Consider the following 21,204-nt stretch of genomic DNA (forward strand, 5'->3'; position numbering starts at 1 on the left):
AGTGGCATTTATCCCAGAAATGCACATTTTAATGAATATTTCAAAGCCAATTGATGGGGACACCTGGCTGGTTTAGTCATAGGAGCAAGAAATTCTTGATTTTGGGGTGGTGAGTTTGAGCTCCACATTGGGTAAGAAATTACTTTTAAAAATAATAATAAAATCCTATTGATGTAACTTACAGTAATAACAAGGGCAAAATCATTTATTTTAGTAAATGCAAAAATTTTTAAGTTGTAGTACTTTGAGGCATTTAAAAATTATCTCTTATAAAAGATTTTTTTTTAAAGTAACGTCTACACCCAATGTGGGGCTTGAGCTCATGACCCTGAGATTAAGACTTGTACACACTCTACTGACTGAAACAGCCAGGTGCCCTGGAAATAGTTTATCTCTTGATTGGGTGTTGGAGACAGTTGTATGTATATTTATTATAACTCCTCAAACTACACTTTTTAAATACATGCATTTACTGCGTGTGAGTTATGTCTCAGTGATAAACCTGCAACTCAACCCCAACTCAACTTAATCTCTGATTGGATTAAAGTGCACAGTCTGTATATTATCTTTCTGAGATAAAAAAGGAGTGACCCTCTGTGATCTAAAATAGTATCATCTGGAGAGCCTCTACATTTCTAATTTAAACAATATTTAACATAAAATTTAAAATGGTTAGATGTGCAAAAAAATCAGGAAAATGTGACTGATAATCAAAAGAAAAAAACAGCCAATAGAAATAGACCACAAATGGTTTAGGTATTGGAATTGCCAGACAGGAAACTTGAAATAACTATTATTAATAAGTAGAAGGAGACAGGAAAATATAGACATCATGAATGAAAAAATGTAGAACTGTAACAAATTGAAGGTATAAAAAATCAGTGGATAATTCTAAAACTAAAAATACAACGTCAGAGATTATTAACTCATCCATGGACTTTATAGCAGAGGAAATGGGCAGAAGGCAGGATTAATGAATTAAAGTTAGGTCAATTGAAATATCTGTTGAGAAAATAAAAAGCCAAGGATGGGATAAAATATTTACAAATCACATATCTTTTTTTTTTAAGATTTATTTATTCATGAGAGACACAGAAAGAGAGAGGCAGAGACATAGGCAGAGGGAGAAGCAGGCTACATGCAGGGAGCCTGATGCGGGACTTGATCCCAGGACTCCCTGAGCCGAAGGCAGAGGCACTTAACTGTTGAGCCACCCAGGTGTCCCAAAAGCACAGATCTAAGCAAGAACTTATATCCAGAATACATAAAGAACTCTCAAAACTTAAAAATAAGGACCCAACGACTCAGATTTTTTACAGGACAAAATACCTGAACACTACTAAGACAGTATATGAATGTAAGTAAGGACATAAGAATATAATCAGGGCAGCCCGGGTGGCTCAGCGGTTTAGCGCCACCTTCAGCCCAAGGTGTGATCCTGGAGTCCCAGGAATCCTGAGTCAGGCTCCCTGCATGGAGCCTGCTTCTCCCTCTGCCTGTGTCTCTGCCTGTGTCTCTGCCTCTCTCTCTCTCTGTGTCTCTCAATGAATGAATGAATGAATGACTGAATGAATGAATGAGTAAATAAAAAGTAAAAAAAAATAGATTAAAAAAATAATATGATCATCATTAGTTATTAGAGACATTAATTAATGCCACAATTTTTTTTTTAATGCCACAATTATAAAGGCTAACAAAAAACAAAAGAAATGACTGGATGGCTCAGTCGGTGAAGCATCTGCCTTCAGCTCAGGTCATGGTCCCAGGGTGCTGGGATTGAGCCCCACATCAGCTCCCTGCTCAGTGGGGAGTCTGCTTTTCCTTCTGCCCCTTTCTCACACTTGTGCTCTCTCTCGATCTCTCTCTCTCAAATAAATAAAACATATTTTAAAAATAAAGTATATTTTAAAATAAAGAAATGATTGACAATATTGAGTACTGGTGAAGATGTGGAGCCCCTGGAACTCATACACTTCTGGTGGGAATACAAGATGGTTTGGTCTGGAAGGCAACTTGGCAATTCTTCCTAAATTTAATATACATTTACCACAGAGGAATAATATAGGGGTAACTCTCCTTGCCCCAAAGGATTTGGCAAGGATTCTTAGAAGCAAGAGCAACAGCAGGAAAAACTAACTGGGTTTCATAAAAATTAAAACATTTTGTGTTTCAAAAGACAAAATAAAAAAAGTGAAAAGACACTCCATCAGAATAGGAGAAAATATTTGCAAGTCATATACTGATAATAAGGGACTTGTATCTGAATATATAAAGAACTCTTACAAGTTAATAATAAAAAGAGAACTAGCTCGGTTTCTGATACTTTACATGCTAATCGAAGTACAGTGCATACTGTCAGTTATAGTAATTGCTCTTCTGGGGAGGTTTACAAATTGTGCTTCCTGGACAGAAATAAACTTAATCAAATATCATAAAAACACATGAAAAATTCTTCAATAAAAATGTTAATATGAAATGTGAGTAATGGCTATAGATTTGATTCTATTTTGAGGGCTATTTTTTTGTTTCATAGTGTTTCTTTTAATTCATCTAAATATTTCAGTTACTGTGTGTGTGTATGATATATACACTGTGTTCTTTAAGATGTATATGTACAGGGGCAACTGGAGGGCTCAGTTGGTTAAGCATCAGACTCTTGATTTCAGCTCTGGTCATGATCTCAGGGTTGTAATATGAGTCCTATATGGGGCTCAGTGCTCAGTGGGGAGTCTGCTTGAGAGTCTCTCTTTCCTTCTCCATCTGTTCATGCTCTCTAAAATTTAAATAAATAAATAAATAAATATTTTTTTAAAAAACTGGAAAATCAATAGTATTAACAGTTAACATTTTGTAAGATGCAGGTCACATGTTTTAGACTCAAAGAGTCTAATAGACACTAACTAGAACAAACAAAGTGTTTTATCAACCAGGGAAGAATATATTTACAGTATGTGTTTAATTATATGAATTGCTTAAAATTTGAAAACAAAGATTTAATATTGAAAAAATTCTTCATAAATATGGGGTGTATTATACTTTTATTTTGTGGAAATGAAAGGATTTTAATATGTAACTTGAAAGTATCCATCCTTTTTCAAATGTTCACTAATTTATTTAATCAGAAAAATTTGAATATTAAAAAAAAAGAAAAATTTGAATATTATACACAAGTATGGCTTGTTGTAACATAGAATTTCCTGTGATCTCAAGATGTGCTCAGAGGGGACGCCTGGGTGGCTTAGTGGTTGAGCATCTGCCTTTGGCTCAGGGTGTGATCCTGGGGTCCTGGGATTGAGTCCCACATCAGGCTTCCTGCATGGAGCCTGCTTCTCCCTCTGCCTATGTCTCTGCCTCAATCTGTGTCTCTCATGAATAAATAAATAAAATATTTAAAAGAAAAAAATGTGCTCCCTGCTCAGTGGGGAGTCTGCGTCTCCCTTTCCCTCTGCCCCTCTCCTTGCTTGTGCGCACTCTCACTCTGCTCTCTCTCAAGTAAACAAAACCTTAAAACTTTTTTTGAGACAGAGTGAGCACACAAGCAGGGGGAGTGGTAGAGAGAGATAGAGAAGCGGACTTCCCGCTGAGCAGGAAGCCTGACACCAGACTCAACCCCAGGACCCCGAGATCATGACCTGAGCCAAAGGCAGACAGACACTCAGCCAACTGAGCCACCCAAGCACCCCACCCCACCCTTAATTCTTATTACAAAAATAGGGCAAAGAAATTCTACTATGCAGTTAATAAACTGGTGACCATGTCATAGTTTTATAAAGTTGGTTGAATTGGTCAGGAGCAGTAAAACCCTGTAATATGTGTCAAGGTCATTGACTCAGCTATGCTCCTTCTTGTGGGGTCCACTCAGAAGCCACGAGGGATGTGCAGTGACTCATCTAACTTGTACTGGCCACAAGTTTGCCACTTGGTGGCTCTGGCAAAGACAAGGTGTCATCTGCGGTGTGTGACTGAGCTCATCCTGAAGACTTGTGGGAAGACAGACTCTGAGAATTTAAAACAGATTATTTTTTTCTCTATGTGGCAGAGCATGAGAACATACCACACTTTGCCTTGAAATAGCAATATAAGTCAAAAGAAAGAAATACGTTTATGTTTTTATTCCATTTGCCTGGTTCTACAATTTGAGCTGGAACAGGATTATTCTAAAATTGGCTTAGGGTATAATAATTCTTATATTTAAATTATGTTAAGTTATATATGTTATATATTATAATATATCTTAAAACTTAAAATTTCATATTTTACTTAGTGTTAATAAATCTGATTATTAAAATTTAAAACACTATTATTCAAAGCTCATTTTACCAATTTAGTGCCAGAGGGATTGTGACTAGGATTTAGTAATCACTAATACCTTCTCCTTGTTATTCATCTTCTTAAGTCACAGAGGTAGACAGGGAGCATCTGGGAGACAAATACCCTCAATTCCAAACATGTGGCTTTCTGAAGACACATTATAAAGCCTGCAAGAGAACATTTCCCTGGGAGCATGAGTCCAGGGTGTTCAGGGGACTCACTAGTCAGCCTGGGATGCAGGTGTGTCCAGCGAAGGTGCCACAAGTGTGCATGCATGCACATGCGTACTATCCCACTAATACGATGTGCACGGTGGCATGTTACTGACACAGCACCCATGGTTTACAAACTTATGTTCAGAGCAAGAGCCAAAGTCACTTTGTTCTGAATTAAACTGCTTTCTCTGTGCAGTGAACATTTTGTACAAAATGCTTTTTGTGCTAGAACCTTCTATTTTTTATGTTTCCCACCTTATTGGATGTTCTCAGATGTGCCTGCTGTAGGGGAGCTCTGTGGTACGTGAACATCAGCCTGCCAGCCCCTCCTGCCCTCAGCCTCTCCCACTTGGCATCTGGCCATGAGACAGGCTTGGCATGGCCCAGCCCTGAGCCCCTTGGGGCCGGCATGTAAGTAGGACATCTGTTCCTGATGGAGGGGAGGGTCAGGGTCAGAAATCAAGAGACAGTCAGGGGGCCCTTCAGGGCATGGCCAGGGCTCCCTGATTGCCTGTACACTGGTCCTCCCGCTGTGGAGGTTCCCTCATGCCACCAGCTCGGGCTGCCCTCAGCTCCCCCAGGTAGGCTCCCTGTGGCTCTATGATTTTCTGACAGGTCTCCTCACCTCCGCTGCTCCTACAACCTGACTTGAAATCAGATACCACAATGATTTCAGCAGATAGGCTACAGATCCCCAGCTCACCTCCTGCTTCAATTTCTTCTTCTTTTTTTAAGATTTTATTTATTTGAGATAGGGCAAGAGAGAGAGAGAGAGAGAGAGAGGGAGAGAGAGAATGAGCTAGGGGAGCGGCAGAGGGAGAGGGAGAAGTAGGCTCCTGGCTGTGCAGGGAGATCGACATGGGGCTGGATCCCAGGACCTGAGTCAAAGGCAGATGTTTAACTGACTGAGCCGCCCAGGCCCCCCAGATTGGTTCTTTTTTATTTCTCTTCCGTGATTATAGCATTTGTGCCTTTAATCTTAAATGTTTTTAACCCAACCTTGTTTATTTAGTTTTATTATCAAATATATTAAAAATTCTCAAATTAAAACTGTTCAAAAGGTATACTGAGATCAGTTATTCCTTCTTTTACCTTTCTACTACATTCACACCCACCTTGTGTAGGAAACCCATTTCATTGGTTTGTAGATATCTTTCTATTGTTTTTGCATAAATAAGCATACATATCTTTTTTCCTGTCTCTTTCTTTTATTATTATTTTTTTTTAACATTTTACTCATTTATTCATGAGAAACACAGAGAGAGAGGCAAGGACATAGACAGAAGGAGAAACAGGCTCCCCACAGGGAGCCCGATGTAAGACTCCATCTCAGGACTCTGGGACTGTGAGACCACACCCTGAGCCAAAGGCAAACGCTCAACCACTGAGCCACCCAGGTGTCCCTCTCCTTCTTTCTTAAAGAATGGTTTCATGTAGTATACTATATATGTATTAGGATATATTAACACTATTCCTAATAGCCAAATACAGAGTCTACCAACAGGAAAAATAAAAAATAATGGTGAATACACACAGAAGAATTCAGCAATGTGAGTAAATTACAAGTCAATGCATATTAGGGATAAATCCCACAGCATAAGCATGTTACAAACAAAGTTACACTGTACAGATCTATTCATATAACACTCAAAAAGGCACAAGTCATTTATGGTGTGAGAGATCAGGACAGTGTGACTGGGGCAGGACAAAGACCGGGAGGAGCCAGGAAGGGTTCCACTGCCATTTGCTTTCTTCACCTGGGTGCTGGTTACATGGGATATTCAGCTTGTGGGAAATCATATATACATACATGTGTGCTTTTCTGTATGTGTTACATTTCAATAAAAAGGGTGTCCAGAGTGTTTATAATTGAAGGAGATTGGACTGGAGATAAAATCGCTCTGTATTTCTTTCCTTGGGTTATCTCCACATCAAAGGTGGCTTTCGTGAATCTTGACAGACTAACAGGCTTTTCTTAGGGATCAGGTAAGAGAGGGACATCATTGTGGCGGTGACCTCGCAGACCTCACTGCTGACATGTCCTCACAGGCACAGCTGACTCAGCCAGGCCATGACAAGCCCATCACTGACCAGCCCCGCCACTGCGATCATCAGAGCTTACATCACAGACACCCGTCCCCATCCTGCAAGCTCAGTCGTTGAGGATCTGCCTTCTGCTTAGGGCGTGATCCGAGTCCCACATCGGGCTTCCTGCATGGAGCCTACTTCTCTCTCTGCCTGTGTCTCTGCCTGTCTCTCTGTATCTCTCATGAGTAAATAAATAAAATCTTTTAAAAAAGATTTTGAGGGCAGCTCATTGGCGCAGCGGTTTAGCGCCGCCTGCAGCCTGGGGTGTGGTCCTGGAGACCCAGGATCGAGTCCACGTCTGGCTCCCTGCATGGAGCCTGCTTCTCCCTCTGCCTGTGTCTCTGCTTCTCTGTGTGTTTGTGTCTCTATGAATAAATAAATAAAATCTTTAAAAAAATTAAAATAAAATAAAAAAGATTTAGAGAGAGAGAGAACGGGGGAGGGGGACAGAAAGAAGCCGACTGCCCGCTGAGCTGGGAGTCTGATGTGGGGCTGGATCCCAGGACCCTGAGATCATGACCTGAACCAAATGCTGACTCTTCACTGGCTGAGCCTCCTAGACACCACGCCAAAAATTTTTAAAAGATTTTATTGGCGAAGGAAGGGGTAGGGGAGAAGGAGAGAAATCCCAAGCAGGATCCAGGTCCAGGGTGGGCCTCCAAACGGGGCTGGTTCTCTCCACCCTGAGATCGTGACCTGAGCCAAATCAAGAGTCGGTCTCTTAACCGACTGAGCCACCTAAGCGCCCCAGCAAGGCAAATTTTAAATCTGATCTACAGGAAACACTTTCTACCCTTTTAAACGACTCAGAGGGCGCCCTCTAGGTACCACCCCAGCCTGTCCGCTCCCGAGATCAGGATTTGCTTAGTAACAGGCCGCTGGTGTTTCCCATTGGCCAGGGCGCCCACTGGCCCCAGCGGCTATTGGCTAAGATTGTGTCTGTCGGGCCATTGCCCCGCCTCTGCGTCTCTAGGAGACAGCACCCGGCTTAGCAACGCGCGGCTCCTAATTGCCTTTGGCCGCGGTGCCGGGGGTGTTAACTGTGGCTGTTCCCGCTCGTCAGTCGCCGCGGACCACGATGGCGGGGGCTCCTGCGATCCCGGCCCGGGATCCGCAGGGGAGGGCGGCCGGGCCGAGGGTAGTGCCGGGGCTGTAGGCTCAGCGGGTCCTGCGGAGCTGCAGGGAGACCCGATCCGGGGGCGAGCTCTGGAGGGGGCCCCAGCAGTCGGACCCTAAGTAGGGGCGGCGGGCGCGGGCGGGCCTGGCCCCGCTACACCTGCATGTCACCCCGGCGTCGAGGGATCGCCCTGCCTGCGCCCTCGGGCTCTCCCCTCCTCGCAGATTTCTCCGGACGGAAATGCCTGTCGTAGGAACTCCGTTCCTGGCTTGCTAGCTTTTTCATCTGCTGCATCTGGCGGCTGGGTCATTTGTGTTCTTGCGTTCGTTTTTCCTGTGATTTTGTGGGTTTTGCCCCATTTTTCTCCCTCCGTTTGTAATTTACACGTAAGAAATAAGCCGTCGAGTTTAAAATATGCAAAATCTAATTTATATTTTGTTTTTACTCTTACCTACAATTTTTAAAATATAGTATCTCTCCACAGCAACAAATTTAGCATATTTCTAGAGGGCCTTTGACACATTCATAATTTTTTTTTTTTTTAGTACAGCAGTTGATTCGTGTACTGATTTCTAAATTTTTCTGTGGGTTATTTCATCATTAATCTTCACTTGAAGGATGAATGGGCTTTTCCCACACCCGAGACGGGCTGGAGTGGCTAGCAAGGAAAGGTTCAGGGTAGCGCGGGAATGTGTAAATCTTCCAAAGTGGCTCGTATAAAAGAGCCATTGGCTCTTTTGGCTCGTATTAAAGTACTTGTAAGGGGATCCCTGGGTGGCGCAGCGGTTTGGCGCCTGCCTTTGGCCCAGGGCGCGATCCTGGAGACTCCGGATCGAATCCCACGTCGGGCTCCCTGCATGGAGCCTGCTTCTCCCTCTGCCTGTGTCTCTGCCTCTCTCTCTCTCTGTGACTATCATGAATAAATAAATAAAATCTTAAAAAAAAAAAATAAAGTACTTGTAAGGGCAGCCTGGGAGGCTCAACAACTAAACTCTGTGGAATATTAAGTCCCTATATCCAAACCCATTTTTCTGTGGCTTCCTTTTAAGACTCTATGCTGCCCTGGTATCTCAATTTTATCTGAATCCTGTTGCCTTGATTTTGTAGTCTATGCATTCTCTTTCAATGTCTCTGGTCACTCAGAGTTTTGTGTTTTCTTTAACTACTGGATATTCACAGGAATTCTTTGGAATGGGGACAATAAGTACTTTCCCAATGGTTTTCCTGATTCTGCTCTTTCAACAGACTGTTTTCCTGATTTTGGTTACTTTTGTGATTTATCTCATGTTCCACCTCAGTTTATAATTAGATTTGGGATACTAATGACAAAGTAGATTTATTTAAAAAAAAACATTATAAAAAATAAAAAATAAAATAAAAAAACATTATATTCACTGGAAGACCAAACCACCCTGTCAACAAACAGCAATCTTTTTAATGCTCCCATGAAAATAAAATAGAATCTAACTCAAATTTTCTAGCTATCCTCGATGTTTAAGAAATTTAATCCAAGTATGAATTACTTTAAAATCTACTTTTTAGGGGATCCCTGGGTGGCTCAGCGGTTTAGCGCCTGCCTTTGGCCCAGGGTGTGATCCTGGAGTCCCGGGATGGAGTCCCACATCGGGCTCCCAGCATGGAGCCTGCTTCTCCTTCCTCCTGTGTCTCTGCCTCTCTCTCTCTCTCTCTCTATCATAAATAAATAAATAAATAGATAAATAAATAAATAAATAAATAAAATCTTAAAAAAAAAAATCTAGCAGCCCTGGTGGCTCAGCGGTTTGGCACCTCCTGCAGCCTGGGATGTGATCCTGGAGACCCGGGATCGAGTCCCGCGTCCGGCTTCCTGCATGGAGCTTGCTTCTCCCTCTTCCTTTCTCTCTCTCTCTCTCTCTGAATAAATAAATCTTTAAAAAAAATTATTAAAAAAATCTACTCTTTAGCCTGGATGTCTCAGTCAATTAAGTGTCTGATTCAATTTCGTCTCAGGTCATGACCTCAGGGTTGTTAGATCTAGCCTGCCTCCTGTGCTCAGCAGGGAGTTTGTGAGATTCTCTCTCTCCCTCTCCCTCTGCATCCCCCCATGCCCACACGCTCTCTCTAAAATGAGAAACAAATCTTTAATAAAATCTACTGTTTATTTTTATTTTTTAAATTGAAGTATAGTTAACACAATGAAAATCTTTTTTTTTTTTTAAAGATCTTATTTATTCATGAGAGACACAGAGAGAGAGGTAGAGACACAGACTGAAGGAGAAGCAGGCTCCGTGTGGGGAGCCCGATGTGGGACTCGATCCCAGGACTCTGGGATCATGACCTGAGCCGAAGGCAGATTCTCAACGTCTGAGCCACCCAGGAGTCCCTGAAAATCTATTTTTTAAAAATAATTTTATTTAGGGTATACCTGGTGGCTCAGCGGTTTAGCGCCTGCCTTCAGCCCAGGGCGTGGTCCTACAAAAACACAGGCAGAGGGAAAAGCAAGTTCCACGCAGGGAGCCCGATGCGGGACTCGATCCCAAGACTCCAGGATCACGACCTAAGCCAAAGGCAGATACTTAACCACTGAGGCACCCAATCTCTTTTGATAGTAATAAATTTTCGATGGATCAATGTTGGTGTATGTTGAAACTCAGTGTTTTTGGGAAATTGGCCACTGAAAAGCTTATTTTCATTGAACTGGTTAGAGACGGCAGACTGTGCTCAGTAGTTATGATGGAAGTGGCATTCTAGGGCACATAAGTGTGTTGATACAGCATGCATCTCTGTGGAATAAGATGATTTCTTGATAATCTTTAAAATAGGAACTCTCTTCCTTGGACATAGGCTCCATTATTTATAGATGGGGAAGTTCTCCCTCATCTTTGATCATTAGGGTAAGTTCACCTGTCTTGCATTTCCCAACCTTGCTCATGGAATGTCAAACCTTTACAAGCCCAGCCCAAGGCCAACCCTCCCTCCCCATTTTGGAGCAGCACAGCTTTCAGGACCATCCAGAAGGAATTTCTGGGGTCTGAGCATGATTGCTGGTGCTTCGTTTGTGTGGCTCATGAGGCATGTGTTTCCACTGCTTGTATCCCTCTTGATGTATATACATGGCTTTGCCTCTCTACAGTTATAGGCTCCGTAGGGAAAAATCGAACCCTTGTCTTCTGGCCTGCCCTCCAGAGTATTTCCTTATGAAGAGCGGCACTTGTTCACATGTTCCTGAGAATCACTTATGTAGAATATCTTTTGTGGAAGCCATATTTGACTTGTTTTTTCAAATCAGATGAATTAATTCCTTGGCAGGATAACGCACAGAGTTAAGTTGGGTGTTGGGACATACATATAATATCTGGTATTGATGGCTTGTGATTCTGTAAAATGATTTGTGAGATGTGAAATTACCCGAGTATAAATGTGGGGTTATCTGTGATAAAGATAAATGTCTTTCCTCTCTGTATCTCCAATTTCTTTCCCTCTTCTAGATTCTCTTGGTAAATTTTTCCTCAGGGGGGAAAGTATATTTTCTCTCAGTCATTCTACAAGCCTTCTCATTTTAAAAGCCTTAAACTTGACTGAATTTTAAATTTTCCCTTTTAAGACTTCAAAATTACTGCTTCTGTGTTTTAGTTTTCATTTTCTAGTATTTTATGTTTGACTGTCAGACATTCATTGCCAGAAGAACAGTTTCATTGGCCCCATCTGAAGCAGACTCCCCGCTGAGCACGGAGCCCCATATGGGACTTGATCCCAGGACCCTGAGATCATAATCTGAGCCACAGGCAGATGCTTAACTCACTGAGCCACCCAGGCACCCCAAAACATCAATTTAAAAGCATTTTTTAAAAGAAGGACATGGGAGGGGGAGATACAGAGAGGGAGAGAGAGAATCTTAAGTAGGCTTGACATCCAGCACAGAGCCTATCTCAGAGCCTTATCCCACAACCTTGAAACCATGACCTGAGCTAAAATCAAGAGTTGGCCACCTAACCCACTCACCCACCTAGGCACCCCTAAAAACATTTTCCAACAAAAGCCAAATATTAAGTACTTAGCAGGTACTTTTTTAAAAGTCTTAAAAGCCTAACCCACTGGGATGCCTGGGTGGCTCAGTGGTTGAGCATCTGCCTTCAGCTCAGGGCATGATGCCAGAGTTCTGGGATCAAGTCCCATGTCAGGCTCCTTGCATGGAGCCTGCTTCTCCTGTCTCTGCCTCTCCCTGTGTCTCTCATGAATAAGTAAATAAAATCTTAAAATATAAAAAAATAGCCAGGCTCATTTCAGGACAGAAGTCTTAAAACAAACAAACAAACAAACAAACAAACAAACACCTAAGCCCAGCATGTATTCAAAGACCTTGTATGAGAATTTTGATGGAATAGCATTATGCAATCTGGCAGCATCTAAACACCAGACAGTAAAGGAATTTTTTTTAAACCAATGCGTCTTCATTTTTTAAAAAGATTTTATTTTTAAGTAATCTTTATACCCAATGGGCTGAACTCACAAACCCGAGATGGAATGTTGCATGCTCTACGATTGAGCCCAGCAGGCTCTTAAAAAAAAAAAAAAAAAAAAAAAAAGTATTTGATAGAGAGCATAGGCAGAGGGAGCTGCAGGCTGAGGGAGAGGGAGAAGCAGACTTCACGCTGAGCAAGCCCCCCCCCCGCCCCCCCACCAGCAGAAATCAATCCCAGGACCACAGACCATGACCTAAACCCAAGGCAGATGCTCAACCGACTGAGCTGCCTAGGTGCCACTATCAGGCAGATCTTTTAATATTTTATTTACTCATTCATGGGAGACACAGAGAGAGAGAGAGGCAGAGACACAGGCAGATGAAGCAGACTCCCTGCAGGGAACCCGATGTGGGAATCGATCCTGGGACTCTAGGATCAAGCCCTGGGCCGAAGGCAGTTGCTCAACCACTTGAATCATCCAGAAGTCCCTTAGGCAGCTCTTAAGATGTGTTGCATAGACATTTCAGAATGTGGAAAAGGCTCATGATAATTGGAAAAAAGCAAAAAAACAGGAGTTTCTCAAGTGTCCTTAAAACTAGATGGAGAGATTGCTGCAGGAAAGTTCCTATTGCCAGAGAAGGTGAGGTAATTCTTTTTTTTTTTCTAATTTGTTTCTAAAATTTTCTACATTCAAATGAATATTTGAACTGAGAAAATGTTTTTCTTTGCAAATGAAGTTTACATAATGTACAAAAACAGCAAATTTTAACTCCACTGAGTGCTGTTTTCTGTGTAACATTTCCCTGTCAACATTGTTTTGATTGCACTTTTTCTTAAAAACTCTTGACATAGATATTATCAAGTCTCTCTCTCTCTAGTCCATAGAAAAGGATCTGTTTTTGACCCATGGGATAAGTAACATATCATTTTACACACCAAACATTTGTGGCATCTTTTACAATGCATCGCGAAGGAACCTGAAGTCCAGGTTAGATAGATCAACTGGGGCACATTTAATTGAGGTTCAGAACTTAGTCTCAGGCAGTGAAGTGACTTCTGTCTGCAGGCAAGTGAAGGGTCTTCTGTGGCTGTGGTTTTGCACATACACATTCTCCCCTCACTTTCCATGGCGATTCCTTCAGATGAAGGGTGAGCACAGAGCACAAGAGCAAATGTGGGGAGAAGGGGAAGAGAGAAGGGGAGAATGGGAAGCATTTCTCATTCCCCATCTTGTTTCTTCTATTTTGAACACCAGCCCTGGCTATGATTTTCAGGGTTCTGTGGCTTTATCTTCCTAGCTGGCTTTTCAGCTGCAGCACTTTGCTTTGGAACCTGAGCTGGCTTTGTCACCGGTCCATGGACCCTGCCGGCCTGGTAGGTTGGATACCATGGGGTAGTGGAAGCTTGTGGTCTCATGACCAAGTCTGAAAGGTTTGAGCAATATCCATGATCTTTCAGGTTGGACCTTTCTGGACATGTTTTCTTGTAACGGTTATAAAAGGTGTTTTCATACTGTGATTACATTCCATTATTATGACATGTTTTTCAGGTTGGCCTCAACAGTATAACAGTTGAAAGTGGAAATGTGTCAAGAAGGTTTTAGTTGACCTGGTGTTCAAATAAGGTCCTGCCTGGATGACATTATGCCTTCATTAGGGTTGTCTTTTGGGGATCAATAGGGTTTCAGAAGAACATTTTGCCCTCTTCAGATGTTAGCTGACATGTCTGTTGTTGCTTCTGGTTTTGCCAAGCCCCTTGCCCATTTCCTTTAGTTTGGAAAACTGCCACCCACTTGTGGGTACGTTTTGATACCACTAATTTTTATTTTTGAACTCTGAATCCTTTTTTTACATACCTGTATATATTCAGCGAAGCAAAGAAGTCAGTACGACTTTCTCTGATGATGCAAATAAAAATGAAAACCCTCTTCATTTTCCTGGGTTACAGCCACAAAACAGAAGTACATGTAATAATCATTATTGACCTCAATATGTTGTGTGCACGATAACATTAAATCATTTGAAGGAAACAGTAAGTCCTGGTAACACAACCCAAAATATCCAAAATGCATTCTCCTGGAATCACAGAGAGATCAGAGTGTCCAGTCAGGCCTTGGTAGAAGTCTCCCCGCTCCGTGGAGTCGCCAGATCTTCAAGTGAAGCTGATTGGCTGCTAGGGCTGGAACCGCTGTGTTCTTGAACCGAAAGGCTTGCTTAGCCAGGCATACACTGTCCCCAACACCCAGCGTCCAACAGGTTGCTGCGTTTCGCTGTTTTTCCATGGAAACCAAATTTCTTCGTATTTCTTTTAAAAAAGATTTTATTTGACAGAGAGACGAATAGAGAGAGAGCACCACGGGGCAGGAGGGACAGAGGCAGAGGACCAAACAGACATTCTGCTGAGCAGGGAGCCCAATGGGCACTCGATCCCAGTACCAGTGAGGTTACAACCTGAGCTGAATGCAGTCGCTTCACCCACTGGGCCACCAGGTGCCCGAAAGCCAAATTTCCTTGGAGGAATGCTTAATTGTGGCCTTTCCCACGTCTGAAATCTGAGCCCAGCAGGGCAGGCGCTGCACCAAGGCTGAGGGCACGGGTCCCCTGGCTTGACCTCATCATCGATCCCGGGTCCCGCAACCTGTCCGCAAAGCCTGGGCTTGTGGCTCGCGGCACCCCAGCTGGGGAATCGCCTGCCTGAGCCGACACGTGGAGAGGCCCTGGTCCAAGAGGAAGTAGGAAACCTCGGCGCTCCACAAACGGCGGCGAGAAACAATCTTAGAATATTTGCTTCCTTTGTTTAAATAATGAGAAAAAGTCATCACTACCTGCTGTGTACAAGTGAGGACACGAAGGGGGCTACAGTGCACTCCCGTACCAGACACGCTCCTTCCCAGGAACGCACCGGACCCGCTCGGCTTCCAGGAAACCCCCGGAGGCGCCCTCGCGCTCCAGCACCGCCCGCCGCGCAGCTGCTCTCCCAGGCCGGCTCTCCTGGCGCAATGCCAGACTGCCTCCTCCGCTCCTCGGCAGTAGGCGTCCACGTCCGCGAGCGTCCACTTACCTCGTCCTTGCCCTCCCCGTAGGTCAGGCGACCCGTCCCATCCAACACTTAGGGCCATCTGACTTACGGCGCCCCTTCGAGGATTTGTCTCGGACGCCCAAACCCAGTAACTCCGTCCCTTCTGCCACCACTTAACACGGCGCCCCCTACCGCGGACGAAGCCGTCTGCCATTACCAAAGATGGCGCTCAGACCCGCAGCCTCCCGTCTGCGCACGCGCCGCCGGCCCCCACGCTCCCAGTCTCGCGGGTCGCTGGGGGCTCCGCTCTAGCCGCCGCGCTCGGTGGGCGCCGCTGCCAGCCAATCGCAGGGCCCGGACGGCCCTGGCCGATCAGCTGAGGAATCGGCGATGTCTGTTGACAGCGGTGGCTGCGGTGGCTGCGGTGCGGCCGGTTCCGGGTTAGGCGCGGGGCGGGGGGTAAGCGGATGGCGCGGGGCTGCGGCGGGTCGGCGGGCGGGACGCGGCGGCGGCGGCGGCGGCGGGAGGAGGCGGGCGTTCGACCCGGGGCGGCGGCGGCGTGGTGTGGCGGGGGCGCCAGGAGGGCCTCAGGGCGGAGCGGCGGGCCGCAGCCCCCGCTTCTGCGGTCCCAGCGCCTCAGCCGGCGTTTCCGGATCTCGTCAGATGTGAATCCGATGGAGCAGCGCCGGGAAGGCGAGCAGCCGCCGCAGCAGCAGCCGTGGGGGAGGCTCCTCCGCTTGGGCGCCGGGGACGGCGAGCCGCACGTCCTCCTGAGGAACCGGGAGTGGACCATCGGGCGGAGGAGAGGTGCGGGCCGGGGCTGGGGGCCGGGGCACCGGGGTGGGAGGGCCGGGGACCGGGGGCGAGGGGCGGGGGGGCGGGGCGGGCCGGTGCCGGCGGCTCCCCAGGCCGCCCGAGGCCCTTGGGCGGGGCCCACGGTGCTCTCCAGGTTTTCCAGCGGAATGGGCTCCGGTGTAAGAGCGGCCATTTGTTCACTTACTGGTGGGCCTGTCACCTCTCCGTGCTTCCCGCAGATTATGTAGTTCTCGTTACAACCTCATGAAGTGGGCGTGTCCATGTGACCCCCTAGAATGCAGTCCTCTCAGATCCCTTACGACGGAGACCATCTCTGATCTCCATGCAATGAAATTAAAGTCAGTAACAGAAAAAAACCTGGAAAATTCAGTATGGAAATCGGACAACGCACTCTTAAACAACCAGTGGGTCAAAGAAGTCACAAGGGAGATTACAAAATACCTTGAAATGAATGAAAATGAAAACATGATATGACACAACTTGTGGGATGCAGCTCAGAGGGAAATTTATAGTTGTAGGTGGCTACAGTTAAAATCTGGAGCAGAGGGCAGCCCCGGTGGCGCAGCGGTTTAGCGCCGCCTGCAGCCTGGGGTGTGATCCTGGAGACCGGGGATCGAGTCCCACATCCCGCTCCTTGCATGGAGCCTGCTTCTCCCTCTGCCTGTGTCTCTGCGCCTCTCTCTCTCTCTCTGTGTGTCTCTCGTGAATAAGTAAATAAAATCTATAAAATAAAAGAAATGAAATAAAATCTGGAGCAGGGATCCCTGGGTGGCTCAGCGGTTGAGCGCCGCCTTCAGCCCAGGGCCTGATCCTGGAGTCCCGGGATCGAGTCCCATGTCGGGCTCCCTGCATGGAGCCTGCTTCTCCCTCTGCCTGTGTCTCTGCCTCTCTCTCTCTCTCTCTCTCTGTGTCTCTCATAAATAAGTAAATAAAATCTTTTAAAAAAATAAAATAAAATAAAATCTGGAGCATACCCTCTTAGAATAGTGCTGCTCAAATAGGCCTTGGCTGACTGAACCTGGGAAGCACAGGGCAGGAACAGCTGTGCAGCTAGGTGAGATGAAGTGTGGTCACCCTCCACACAACTGCTTGGGCACTCCTAAGTGACCATCCAGCAGCTTGCCCTCCTTGTCACTTCCCTACAGGGAGAGAAGTGCACTGGTTAAGGCAACAAGAAAATTTAGTTTGTCCAAAAGTTAATCATCACTTGGACTTTAAATATATTTTTAATTTATTTTTTAATTCCAGTCTAACTAACTCAGTGTTTAGTTTTAGGTGTATGATACAGTGATTCAACAGTTCTATATATTATTCAGTACTCATCGTGCAAAGTGTACTCTCAGTCTCTGTTCCCCTAGTTCACTCCTCCCCCAACTTCCTTCTCTCTGCTAACCATCAGTTCTCTATATTTAGGTCTGTGTTTTGTTTTGTTTCTGATTTTATATTTATTTATTTATTTTTTAATTTTTTTTAATTCCAGATTTTCTTTTTTTTTTTTTTAATTTTTATTTATTTATGATAGTCACACAGAGAGAAAGAGAGAGGCAGAGACACAGGCAGAGACACAGGCAGAGGGAGAAGCAGGCTCCATGCACCAGGAGCCCGATGTGGGATTCGATCTCGGATCTCCAGGATCACGCCCTGGGCCAAAGGCAGGAGCCAAACCGCTGCGCCACCCAGGGATCCCTGTTTCTGATTTTATATTTAAAAAAAAGCGTGAGAAAAAAAAAAAAAAAAAGCGTGAGAAAGTATTGTTTAAAAACAAAGATTATGGGGATCCCTGGGTGGCGCAGCGGTTTGGCGCCTGCCTTTGGCCCAGGGCGCGATCCTGGAGACCCGGGATCGAATCCCACGTCAGGCTCCCGGTGCATGGAGCCTGCTTCTCCCTCTGCCTGTGTCTCTGCCTCTCTCTCTCTCTCACTGCGTGCCTATCATAAAAAAAAAAAATAAATAAATAAAAACAAAGATTATGTATATGTTAATTATACTGGAGTTTAAAAAAAAATAAAGGATAGGGGTAAAAAACAAGGATAGGGATCCCTGGGTGGCGCAGCAGTTTAGCGCCTGCCTTTGGCCCAGGGCGCGATCCTGGAAACTCGGGATCAAATCCCACGTCGGGCTCCCGTTGCATGGAGCCTGCTTCTCCCTCTGCCTGTGTCTCTGCTTCTCTCTCTCTCTCTCTCTCTGTGACTATCATAAATAAATAAAAGTTTTTTAAAAAAAGGGATAATAAAATAAATATTCTTGTTTTATTTTACCATTTATGGTGTACCTGAACATGTTTTTGGTTTTGGGTTTGTTTGTTTGGGATGTTGGGGTTGATTTTTTGTTTTTTGTTTGTTTTGTAGTCTTAAATCTCAGTATCAAGTTAATTTTTTTTTTACAACTTTGTATTTATATGTCATTAGAAACTTTTGAAAAATGCATTGATTGTCTTTAATTGATGTAATAAGTTGGTGAAGAGCAACCAGAAGGTTTCTGTTTCCAACCTGGCACCACTGCATAACTTACTTTGGGCTAAGGACTTAACTTTCCATACCTTTGTACCTACTTCATAGAGTCACTGCAGAGTAATTGAGATCTTACCTTCCAAATGCATAAAAGGAGCCAGGCTAAGAATTAGTACTTAATGCTAGCCATTGTTATTTTAATACAGTGTTATAACTTCATTTACATGTTAATACAAGGAGCAAAAAATAGATTGTTGGGTTAATCTTAGTTGAATTCCTTTTGGCAAATATATTACCATTTCCAGCAAAACAGAAGTTGCCCTCTTGGTCGGCTCCGGCTGCTATGACAAAATGCCACAGACCAGGAAGCTTAAGCAACAGAAGTTTATCTTCCACAGTTCTTTTTTTTTTTTTTTTTTTTAAGATTTTATTTATTTATTCATGAGAGACACAGAGAGAGAGAGGCAGAGACACAGGCAGAGGGAGAAGCAGGCTCTATGCAGGGAGCCTGATGTGGGACTCGATCGTGGGTCTCCAGGATCAGGCCCTGGGCTGAAGGCAGCGCTAAACCACTGAGCCACCCAGGGATCCCTGCTCCAGATTTATTTTATTTTATTTTATTTTATTTTATTTTATTTTATTTTATTTTATTTTATTTTATTTTATTTTATTTTATTTTATTTTATTTAACATTTTATTTATTTATCATGAGAGACACAGAGAAAGAGACATAGGCAGAGAGAAGCAGGCTCCGTGCAGGGAACCTGATGTGGGACTCAATCATGGGAGACCAGGACCACGCCCTGGGCGGAAGACAGGCACTAAACCACTGAGCCATCCAGGGATCCCCTATCTTTCACGGATCTTAGGTCTGAGAAGTCCAAGATCAAGATGCTAGTTGATTTGTTTCCTAGTGAGAGCCCTCTTCTGGATTACAGACAGCCACCTTGTTAGTCCTTGAGTGCTAGACAGAGATTTGGTCCTCTTCCTTTCTAAGGGTACCAGCCCTATCAGAGTGGGGTCCCACCCTAATCTCTTTTAACCTTGATTGCCTCCTCACAAGCCCTGTTTACGGTCATATTGGAGTTCAGGCCTTAACAGGAATTTTGGGAAGACACATAAGAGTTGTAGAAGTTGATTATATTTAAAGACAATAACGTGCCTGCTATTATTAAGGCATTATTTCAGGGAGAAAGGGAGAGCTGAGTTGATATGTGGAAAGGGAGATGGAAGACCTTACCTTTCCAAAGAGCTTCCCATGCTCGGGGAGTGGTAGAAATGTGTACCAGCCTTGTGAGAAATTTAATCAACTGCATGATGCTCTGGTGTAGAGAAGCTTGTTAAAAACCCATCCCAGGGATGCCTGGGTGGCTCCGTGGTTGAGCATCTGCCTTTGGCTCCGGTCGTGATCCCCGGGTCCTGGGATCGAGTCCCACATTGGGCTCCCCGCCCCCCCGACAGGGAGCCTGCTTCTCCCTCTGCCTGTGTCTCTGCCTCTGTGTCTCTCATGAATAAATAAAATCTTAAAAAAACAAAAACCCATCCCAGTGACAGGTGACTAGTTCTGGGATGATCGCGTGGGTACAGGTGAAATTTGTCTCAGATAACTGTAACAAATGTATAATGTCCAAGTAAGATTTCTAATACTTTAGATTTGTGGAGATCTAGTTCACATACAGTAAAATTCACCCCTCACAGGTATTTCAGTGAGTTTTAAGAAATGGAATCAACACTGCCATCAAGACGTAGAGCATTTCCATCACCACAGAAGGTTCCTAGTGGTCTTTGGATCAGCCCCTTCCTCTAAACCCCAACTCTGGCAACCGTCCATTTAATTTCTGTCTCTGTCATTCTACTTTTCCAGAATGTCATCAAGTGAAATTATGTGATAGTCCACCATAGTCTGTATGGCTTCTCTCCTTTGATACAATTATTTTGAAATTCATTTCAGACTATTGTGTGTATCAGCAATTCATTTCCCTCCATTTGTATAGGCTCCACGCCCAGTGCAGAACCCATTGCAGGGCTTGAATTTACAACTCTGAGATCAAAACCTGAGCTGGTACCAAGAGTTGAACACCTAACTGACTGAGCCACCCAGGCACCCAGGCACCCCTGTAATTCGTTTCTTTTTGATGCTGTGTAGTCTTCTGTTTGGATGTACCACTGTTTTTTTAATTTAGCACCAGATGATTGGCACTTGTATTGCTTCTCATGTTTTTGTTTTTGTTTTTAAGATTTTATTTATTGGGCACCCTGGGTGGCTCAGCGGTTTAGTGCATGCCTTTGGCCCAGGGCATGATCCTGGAGTCCCCGGATCAAGTCCCACGTCGGGCTCCTGGTAGGGAGCCTGCTTCTCCCTCTGCCTGTATCTCTGCCTCTCTCTCTCTCTCTGTCTCTCATGAATAAATAAATAAAATCTTCCCCCATGTTTGGTTATTAAAAATAAAGCTATAAACCTTAGTAGAGAGAACAAAGCATTTCAGAGTTTCCTCCTTGCGTTTAATGAGGATATAATCAGGGATCCCTGGGTGGCTCAGCTGTTGAGCATCTGTCTTCGGCCCAGGGCATGATCCTGGAGTTCTGGGATCAAGTCCCACATTGGGCTCCCTGCATGGAGCCTGCTTCTCCCTCCGTCTGTGTCTCTGCCTCTCTCTGTCTCTCTCATGAATAAATAAATAAATATTTTTTTAAAAATGAGAATATAATCACGTTTAGTTGTAGATGCATCCCTCTTTTGTTTTAAA

The 21,204-nt window shown here is 44.5% G+C and overlaps 1 protein-coding gene across 17 annotated transcripts in view; it reads left to right on the forward strand.

Moving 5' to 3' along the window:
• Window positions 1–21,204, forward strand: part of CHFR (checkpoint with forkhead and ring finger domains) — a 70,967-nt gene that overhangs the window by 25,757 nt on the left and 24,006 nt on the right. For 10 of the 17 annotated variants that reach the window (XR_013366291.1, XM_077875057.1, XM_077875058.1 and 7 more), the window contains exons 1-2: window positions 15,471–15,615; window positions 15,855–15,998. The exons of 3 other annotated variants lie outside the window; for them this stretch is intronic. Coding sequence is in view for 13 of the 14 variants with exons in the window: in XM_077875057.1 (XP_077731183.1) it covers window positions 15,582–15,615; window positions 15,855–15,998 (178 nt within the window). In the remaining variant the exon portion in view is untranslated. Of the gene's footprint in view, window positions 1–15,469; window positions 15,651–15,854; window positions 15,999–21,204 lie in introns of those variants that run through there. 4 more of the 17 variants (XM_077875072.1, XM_077875071.1, XM_077875067.1 and 1 more) reach the window with 4 other exon arrangements.

Source organism: Canis aureus, chromosome 27 (genome assembly GCF_053574225.1).
Source record: "Canis aureus isolate CA01 chromosome 27, VMU_Caureus_v.1.0, whole genome shotgun sequence".
Taxonomy (NCBI): domain Eukaryota; kingdom Metazoa; phylum Chordata; class Mammalia; order Carnivora; family Canidae; genus Canis; species Canis aureus.